General features: G+C 41.4%; 1 protein-coding gene across 1 annotated transcript; it reads left to right on the top strand.

Moving 5' to 3' along the window:
* The first annotated feature begins 1,273 nt into the window (after positions 1 to 1,273).
* Positions 1,274 to 9,717, top strand: arpc5lb (actin related protein 2/3 complex, subunit 5-like, b). Its single transcript, XM_062988548.1, has 4 exons — positions 1,274 to 1,567; positions 8,446 to 8,518; positions 8,653 to 8,829; positions 9,043 to 9,717. The coding sequence occupies exons 1-4, from the start codon at positions 1,425 to 1,427 to the stop codon at positions 9,103 to 9,105; spliced, it is 456 nt and encodes a 151-aa protein (XP_062844618.1). The 5' UTR covers positions 1,274 to 1,424; the 3' UTR covers positions 9,106 to 9,717.
* Positions 9,718 to 10,077: the final 360 nt, after the last annotated feature.

A 10,077-nucleotide genomic window follows, 5' to 3' on the forward strand; every position in this document is an offset into this window, starting at 1 on the left:
GTCTGGTGTCTTTCTTTTCCCACCTGTTTTCCGCCAGAACCATACGATTGGTTGATTATTTGCGAGTACTGCCTACTTACCAATCACAATGCAGGAGGTGGAGCACAACCAACCAATCCTAGAGCAGTACCGTATCCTAAACCACAACATACACACTACATAGCGCACTAGTAAGGGAGTGACATGTTTCATGTTTAAGAGTATAAGATATAATATCAGTTCACTTTCAAAGCCTTACATTTCAGAATTACAGTACGTTTGTGTAAAAGACTATTTAGTTTTAAAATAGAAACCCGCTGAAAATGTCCTATGATGTTTGTAGTGGTTAGGGTACAGGGCACAATTTGGAACACATGCAGATAGCGTGACCGGAATACGCATATGGGGAACCGATGAGCTGTATTTGTCTGTGCATTGCGCCCTCTGGTGGATTGAGTTTTAATTTATTTTAGTATTGTAGTCAAAACGTTAACAAAACGCTTAAAAGGAACATTTACACTATATTGCCAAAAGTATTATTCTATTGCTAACAAGTACATGTGTTATACGCTTTTAATGTTATACGAATTTATAATTTTACACAAACAAACATCTTAAAATCGTATGAAAAGACTTTCCAAAAGATTGGAAACGATTTGATTTTTGCAACTGTTCTTCAGGTGGTGACTTTTTCTGCCCATATAAACAGGGTGAGGGTGACTGTACTCTAAAAAACAATATAAGGAACAATAGTCTCTTGCCAAGGTTGAGAAGATAACCATAACTGATAGATAGATAGATAGATAGATAGATAGATAGATAGACAGACAGACAGACAGACAGACAGACAGACAGACAGACAGACAGACAGACAGACAGACAGACAGGCAAACAGACAACACCAAACAGGACCTGAGGATGCAGATGGAAATGTTATTTCGGTTAACACTACAAGGCTGATATATATTATAAGTTACAACAGCTGTAAAATATAAATTATAAAGTAAAGTAAATTATAAAATGAATTATAAAGTGAATAAAGTAAATTTACAGTGAATTGTCAAGTGGAATTTGGTCTAAATGTCCAGGCGTCGTTCAAGAACCACCAGACAGGCACAAGACACAGCCAAGCAAACTTTACATCAAGAAAGCGGCCCAGGTCTAAAAAATAAAACAGCCGAATCATTTGAAGGGAACCGATTCCTTTGTGAATCGCGGGCACTCGTGCACTCCGTCCAGTAGGGGGCAGCGCAGTCTGGTGTCGCGCCTCGATCCAAACCCGCCTGTTTGTTTTTTACGCACCAGTAGCGTGATGGACGCAGTTTGACTTCTCGATGCCTTTGAGTGGTTTCTCTCAGCACTGAGCCGCATCACACCGGAGCTCCGGAGTTCATGAGCGATTAGCGGTGTGGGTTTGAACCGGACCCGTGTGAGCAGCAGAGCTGATGGCGAGGAACACGCTGTCCTCCCGCTTCAGGAGGGTGGATGTGGACCAGTTCGATGAGAATCGCTTCGTGGAGGAGCAGCAGGACGAAGCGGCCGAGCAGCAAGGACCGGACACCACCGAGGTGGATAATCTCATCAGGCAATATCCTTTCTACATCAGTTATATTTAATATAGTCATGCTGCATTACACGAGCCTGGCCATGTGTGCATACACAATCTATACATTATATATATATATATATATAGTAGTGCACATGTAGTATACGTGTAGTGCATGTTCATGTGCTATTCAGATCTGTTTATTATTATCTGCTGTATACACAAGCATAGTATGTATGACTATTATATATCTATATCTATACATATATATATATACAGTGTATCACAAAAGTGAGTACACCCCTCACATTTCTGCAGATATTGAAGTATATCTTTTCATGGGACAACACTGACAAAATGACACTTTGACACAATGAAAAGTAGTCTGTGTGCAGCTTATATAACAGTGTAAATTTATTCTTCCCTCAAAATAACTCAATATACAGCCATTAATGTCTAAACCACCAGCAACAAAAGTGAGTACACCCCTTAGTGAAAGTTCCTGAAGTGTCAATATTTTGTGTGGCCACCATTATTTCCCAGAACTGCCTTAACTCTCCTGGGCATGGAGTTTACCAGAGCTTCACAGGTTGCCACTGGAATGCTTTTCCACTCCTCCATGACGACATCACGGAGCTGGCGGATATTCGAGACTTTGCGCTCCTCCACCTTCCGCTTGAGGATGCCCCAAAGATGTTCTATTGGGTTTAGGTCTGGAGACATGCTTGGCCAGTCCATCACCTTTACCCTCAGCCTCTTCAATAACGCAGTGGTCGTCTTAGAGGTGTGTTTGGGGTCATTATCATGCTGGAACACTGCCCTGCGACCCAGTTTCCGGAGGGAGGGGATCATGCTCTGCTTCAGTATTTCACAGTACATATTGGAGTTCATGTGTCCCTCAATGAAATGTAACTCCCCAACACCTGCTGCACTCATGCAGCCCCAGACCATGGCATTCCCACCACCATGCTTGACTGTAGGCATGACACACTTATCTTTGTACTCCTCACCTGATTGCCGCCACACATGCTTGAGACCATCTGAACCAAACAAATTAATCTTGGTCTCATCAGACCATAGGACATGGTTCCAGTAATCCATGTCCTTTGTTGACATGTCTTCAGCAAACTGTTTGCGGGCTTTCTTGTGTAGAGACTTCAGAAGAGGCTTCCTTCTGGGGTGACAGCCATGCAGACCAATTTGATGTAGTGTGCGGCGTATGGTCTGAGCACTGACAGGCTGACCCCCCACCTTTTCAATCTCTGCAGCAATGCTGACAGCACTCCTGCGCCTATCTTTCAAAGACAGCAGTTGGATGTGATGCTGAGCACGTGCACTCAGCTTCTTTGGACGACCAACGCGAGGTCTGTTCTGAGTGGACCATGCTCTTTTAAAACGCTGGATGATCTTGGCCACTGTGCTGCAGCTCAGTTTCAGGGTGTTGGCAATCTTCTTGTAGCCTTGGTTATCTTCATGTAGCGCAACAATTCGTCTTTTAAGATCCTCAGAGAGTTCTTTGCCATGAGGTGCCATGTTGGAACTTTCAGTGACCAGTATGAGAGAGTGTGAGAGCTGTACTACTAAATTGAACACACCTGCTCCCTATGCACACCTGAGACCTAGTAACACTAACAAATCACATGACATTTTGGAGGGAAAATGACAAGCAGTGCTCAATTTGGACATTTAGGGGTGTAGTCTCTTAGGGGTGTACTCACTTTTGTTGCCGGTGGTTTAGACATTAATGGCTGTATATTGAGTTATTTTGAGGGAAGAATAAATTTACACTGTTATATAAGCTGCACACAGACTACTTTTCATTGTGTCAAAGTGTCATTTTGTCAGTGTTGTCCCATGAAAAGATATACTTCAATATCTGCAGAAATGTGAGGGGTGTACTCACTTTTGTGATACACTGTATATATCTATATCTATATATATATATATATATATATATATATATATATATATATATATATGTGTGTGTGTGTGTGTGTGTGTGTGTGTGTGTGTGTGTGTGTGTGTGTGTGTATATATGTATATATATATGCGTGTATATGCATATGCATAAGCTACATCCACCATATAGACCAATTACATTTACATTTTCAGCATTTATCCAAAGCGACTTACAATTATGACTGAACTTGATTTTGAGCAATTGAGGGTTGAGGGCCTTGCTCAGGGACCCAACAGTGGCAAGGCTTGAACCGGCAGCCTTCTGTTTACTAGTCCAGTACCTTAACCACTGAGCTACCACTGCCCAATTACTGACTAAAGTTTGTCTGTTGCACTTTGTCTTCCCCAACTGACAGAATATTATGTGGATGTTGGTCTATCCCTAGGTCAGGGTTTCTCAAACCCTGGCTAAGGGTCGCAAGCCAAAAGAAATGGTCGCAGAGAAATAATAATAATTAAATAAACTTGTACGTGAATGCCCCCTCGTGGAGGTTTTATGTTACATTTTGTAAACCAAGTGGGGCCAGATTTTGCAGAGCAGAGAGAGTAAGATGCCTTGCTTGTGGTTTGTGTGGCCTGGGTCGCGTAAAAAATCATAAACAAAATGTGGGTCGCTTGAAACTAAGTTTAAAAAACCCTGAGCTAGGTGACCATAGTGCCTGTGCAATAGGATAATAGTATGAACAGAAATTGTCCACTGATAAAAGATCAAAGGACGTTGAACACCATGTGACTGTACGCCTGCAATGTGTTCCTAATAAACAGATTAGTAAGAGTATCTCAGATCTCCAGACCTGCTGTTGCGTCTGATTTAGCAATACCAGCAAAACGCACACTACCATGTCAATACCATGTTATTTATATAGACACAGAATTTCCTGACCTACCACCAGTCTGTTCAGGATGAAGTGGTTACTAAAGATATATGAATGAATAAATGCTGTCAAAGCAATGTTACGCTCACCTGACTGTTGGCTGGGGTCTTACAGACAGTAGTTACATTATTTGGACTTTAATGCAGGGTCAGAGATTAAACAGAGGGCACATGGGGTATAGACAGGAATTAAATGCACATTGTTGTAATGCTCTTTGCTTTGCATAGGGATCGCTTTCTTCCGCTCTCCTGTGCTGCTACATGTGCTGTTACTTCCCACTGCTTATCTGGACAGACCAGCTGCACCTGAGAAAAACTAGATGGAACTCCATAGCAATTATAAAATGTTTAGTTGGTAGTTTTTCTGGGTTCAGGCTTCTCCTCGGATCACAAAACAAACCCTAAAAAAAGACTAATTGTTGCCAATCCCCCAGCACTGGCCCAAAACTATAAAAACCCCATCCGCAAACATGCACGTAGATGTCGCCATGCGTAGCCTGCTTGATTACACAGCCTAGCATTCAAACTTGAGAGCTCGGGCTACTGTTTGGGTTTTCTTTTAGGTACTCTGATTTCCACTGACAATTCAAAACATGGAGTGTGTAGTGTCTGTGGGGTTCCAGAACATTTTAGTATGTGAATTTACTATGCTAATTCATGGGTGTCTTGTGTAATCTAATCAGAATGCTCTTGGTGGATATCTGTGGTTAGCCTGCTTTGCTCGTTCAAACGTTGAACTAAACACAGCAGATGGCATGTACATAATTTATTTACCTATAAATCTATTCAGTTCCCAGTTGTGCCTTGGGGAAGGGGGAACTTTCTAATGATTAGCTCAAACTCTTTCCTGTAAGGGGACACGTGGATTCAAACTGTAATGACCCTACCACTTCTGTTGCAAGACAAGCCAGTCGAACAGGCTTTGTGACTTAGGTTGTATAGACATACAATAACCACCATGTTTAACTGTATTAATGCTATACACATAGTCATGCTCCATAATCGTGTAGAAAGCCTTCCAAAAAGAGTGTGAGGCCTTTAATATAAACAAAAAGGGGTTGACTTTATAAAAACACCCATGGTTTTGGAACCAAATGGTTTAGATGTCCCTTTACTTTTGGCAATGTAGTGTATGTCTGCCTTGTTTCTATAGCAGTGTATTGGGAATTGTGTTGACTCAAAATCATTGATGCTGTTAATGTTTTGGTCTTCATCTAGAAATACACAAGGTCCCTCAGGGTTGTGTACTTGGTCTCAGTAGATTTTGTGTTTGCTTCTTCATGACAGAAGCATTTCTACAGCATGCCCTGCACTTCTGTTTAAACAGAACCAGCACTAATGTGCTAATTATTTTTCCGAAAGCAAAAATGTCACTCACCCAATGAACCAGTTCTATCTGTGACATACCTCAGTGCTTGTCTGACATTTGCCTAAAAGCAGCTGAATGATCTCCAAATCAAATAGTGGGATGGACAGATCAGTCAAATACAACTGAAAACTTTTAGGACACGAGGATTTTATTATGGCGGACAAAAAGCAAACCTTGCGTACCCCAGTAGAAACACTATGCCAGCACTCAGATATGACAGTGTGGGTGTGATGGTGTGGTGGTGCTTAGCAGCATCGAGTTTTACATGACATACAGTTATCAAGCAACAATGACAGTGGAAGCCTTGTGGTTCAGGTACTGGATTAGTAATCAGCAGTCATTGTTTGGCCCCTGAGCAAGGTCCTTAACTTTTAATAGCTCTGCTTGTATTGTAAGTCACTTTGGAGAAAAGCGTCTGCTAAATGGCGAAAATGTTAAATGTAAATGCAATTGATTTATGAGTTTATTGTAAGGTCATCTGTCTGTGAGCTTAAGCTGAGGGGTAAAAGTGACATTGAGCACAGCAGTGATCCAGAATACAAAAGTCAAAACACTAAGTCTATGTCTTAACAGGTAAACATCAAAGTCAAAGTCCTAACCTGGTCCAGACACCTAAAACAAGCTGTAAATGCCTGAAAACCAGCAGTGTGTCTGAGTCAAAGCAGGTCTGCAAAGCAAAGTGTGCTAAAATTCCTCCCCAGTGTTGTTAAAGACGGACACGACAAAAGAAAATGTGTTTATTTTCAGTAATAGGTGCTAAAGCCGTGCAAGCCGTTATTAAAATAAGGGGTAGTGACTTTTTCACAGCACTGTATAGCTTTATTTATAACTAGATTAAAAATACTGTACTCCCTCCCTTCAGGGGAACAAGCCTAGAACCCTGTTGGCAACACCTGCGTCTTTCTGATTGGTTATGCTATGTAAACTCTACATGGGTGCTGCACTCTTTCCTTTTTTGGTCCCGTGAGACTTTCTATTCTGAGAGTGTAACGCACTGACTGACAATGAGAGTTTGAGTGTGTTGAGTTTTAAATGTTGAGTTTATTCAAAACCTGAAACCCACAAGCCGTCAGCGCACACAAACTCTTCATCCTGCTGTAACAGAAACACTCCACCTTGTTCGGCTTCCTTCCTTTACTTTACCGCGGTAACCTTTCCTCTGAGAGAGGCATCCAGTCGTCCGTTTGTTAGGTGTTAATGTCTGTTTCTAGTGCAAAGCTTTTAAATTGTGCAATGACGTAGGTCCTGTAACCTCTAGTTTTCCTCTGTGGTGTGGCAGCCAATCTAGTGAGTTTCCAGATGGGCCAATAGAGGAAATAAATCCAGAGCTTTGAATTCTGAACTATTAGTACGGTTCATAAATGATTGTCACAGCCTGGAATTTGTACTATTCCAACTAGGATACTGGACTAGGACTAGGAGCAATGATGTTTTGTTTTGGGAGCATTTAAAATAGCTGAGTTATCTAGTTATGCTTCTGTGAGGAACAGAGGATTTAAGTGGAACAGCAGTTTGGATTGGATTTTTATTTTGGGACACGAGGGCATGTGTTGGAAAGGCGTCTGGAGACTTTCTAATTTCTGCTGTTATCTCTAGGTCCACTATTTTTGTATCTAGGTCAGTGAATATGGAACCTCAAAAGGTTTGGTTGTGTAGAGCTTCTGAGAGAAACTTCAGAAAGGCTGGACTGTTCATGGGTTATCACATCGTCCTGCAGAGTTAAAGCTAATCTCCAAAAAACAGTTTAAAACAGCTACAAAAACAACCAACCAATCAATAAGTAATTGTCTTAATTGATCTATTGGTGGTGGACATCTGCACAAATAAGTTCTGTAAACCAAACAGCTGGACGTTACTGGGAAGTAAAAGTTACCACCAGGCTTTTCCTCTGAACCCATTCAGTTCTGCTCTCATCTTCAGGTTGTTCCATGTTAAATCTTCTTAAAATTCACCTGCAGAAAACAATCGACTGCAGTTTCATTTTCACTTTGCAGGTTTGATTACAGGGTCATAATCAAAGGTTGTAGTTGCTCAGTGAGATGTACCATTTACTGCACTGCACCAACAGTTGTGTAAGCACGGCGCAAAATGTCTAAATAAATAGGTAAATAAATAAAATACATGGAAGTCGACTACTTACTATGTGTCTACAACTTTTACGAATGTCCATAACACACCCACGCCCTCAGAGAAACTAGTCTTGATACTCTGTGTGGTTAAGACGTCGATTTTGTAATATGAACTATGAAGTTATGTCTGTAGGCTGGATTAGTAAAATACCAAGCTGTACCAACTGTATCAACTGCACATCTGTTCTGCAGATGCAAATGAGCTCAGACAGGAGCGTTTTGAAGAGCTCAGGTAATTTGATATATTTATTTATTATTAGTTGCCTAACACATTGCAAACTGCCTCTTTAGGGGACAAGCCCAAACACGTCAGGTTGTTTTGGTTGTTTCTGATCAGATGTCTATGATTGTCACACGCAGTGGATATAAAAAGTCTGCACCCCTCTGTTAAAATGCCAGGTTTTTGTGATGTAAAAATAAGACCAAGATGAATCATTTCATCTGTGTAAACTGGTGTATACACAGATGACCTATAATATAAGTAGATTTTAATATGCTATAGTTGTTGTAGCTATCTAGTGGGATGTACAATCTATACAGTTCTTGAGGAGAACAGTGCTGGACGGTTCCTTAACCAGATGTAATGCACAGGAGACATGATGGCAGCTTTCCACATTGCACTACGAAACCCACCAATTAACAGTAAGAACCCAGCAATAAAGGTAAAGCTTTTCTGTACAATTATGCACCATGTTTACCGCTGTGTATCTTTAGTAGCTCTATGTGCTAACTCTGCACACGTCTAGACATGCATTAATGATTAGTCTCGAACATGCTCTGTAACCGTGTATCTCAGGAGAGAGCTCAGGCCGTCGTGTTGAAGGTGTTGACGTCGTTCAGGAGCAGCGACATCGAGTCTGCGGTCAAATCCCTGGACAAAAACGGCGTGGATCTGCTTATGAAGTACATCTACAGAGGCTTCGAGAAACCCTCCGACAACAGCAGTGCAATCCTGCTGCAGTGGCATGAAAAGGTGAGCGACTGTAAATCACAGTTAGGTTTCCTAAAAAAACATTTTCTTAATAGTTCATGGAATGGTAAAGCTAAATAAACGATTGGAACCTTGTGAATGGTGGGAAAAGGTCTTACTGGAGTGACCAAACGTAGCATGCAATAGTTTGAGGGTTCCACATGAAACAGTATAGTGGCATTGCTACTCACCTTACAGATCTCTTCTTCTCTCCAGGCCTTTGCTGTTGGTGGACTCGGCTCCATCGTTCGAGTTATGACCTCGAGAAAGACGGTATGACACATTAGCAAGAGCAAGCACATCGGCCCCAGAGAAGGGCAAAAGAGGAAAAGCTGGTTTTCCTCCTGAAGGGAAAAACATTGTCACTGATTCTTTTTTTGGCTGTGAACTTTTTGAGAGCTGGAGAGAGACGTGCTAAAACAAACGGAGCTATTCTTTACCTGTGTGGAAACAGTAATGTGAAAGTGCTATTACTGGGGCTGGGAGAGGTTATTTTCATACAAGCTACAATAAATTATTTGAAAACTATGGAGTATGTATATGGGTTTATATAAGTGCTGAGGAAACAGTGAGAGTGGTTGGGCACTTGGGGGGGGGGTTACTGCAGGGACACTAAGCTGGGTAAATACACAGGGTTCCATTAGTGCAAATGGAATAGTGAACTGTAGCTAATAGTTTGAGTGAGTGAGCTTAGGTGTGCTGCATGAACATAGTGTGAGATTCAGAATTCATTTATTCATTATGTCAGTTGCTTCTTGGTGCCCTTGTTCTTTTAGTACAGAGAGAGCTTGTAGTTACTTTAAGGTTTGGTTTGAAGGAGGGTTGCATCCCAAAGGAGGTCAAGGGGGATCACTATGAAGTGCCTGCTATAATAAAGCTGTTGGATCTTCAGTATGTTGTCAGAGCTTTATTGCTTTATTACTACACTCTTATATCTGTGCGTGTCAGTTAATGTCAGACGTTTACACACAAGTGTGTGATGGCAATCTGTGACTTATTTTTCTGTGACTATATAACTAAAACCACTTTCACTAAAGTAACATTCGATTATTCAGTGGTATAGATGAATCTACAGTGTCACCCTAATTCTTTATTAGTGATTACCTACAGCTGGGAACTTCCATTATGCCTGTATAAAACAGGCTATCTAGACAGCACCCAATAAAAAATTACAAGTCATGCTGCTAACTAGGGCAAGGTCGGAAACCATTGTTGAATGTGTGTGGCCTTTGAGCCTCTGGCAGCATTGCA

This window comes from Trichomycterus rosablanca, chromosome 26, assembly GCF_030014385.1.
Source record: "Trichomycterus rosablanca isolate fTriRos1 chromosome 26, fTriRos1.hap1, whole genome shotgun sequence".
NCBI lineage: Eukaryota > Metazoa > Chordata > Actinopteri > Siluriformes > Trichomycteridae > Trichomycterus > Trichomycterus rosablanca.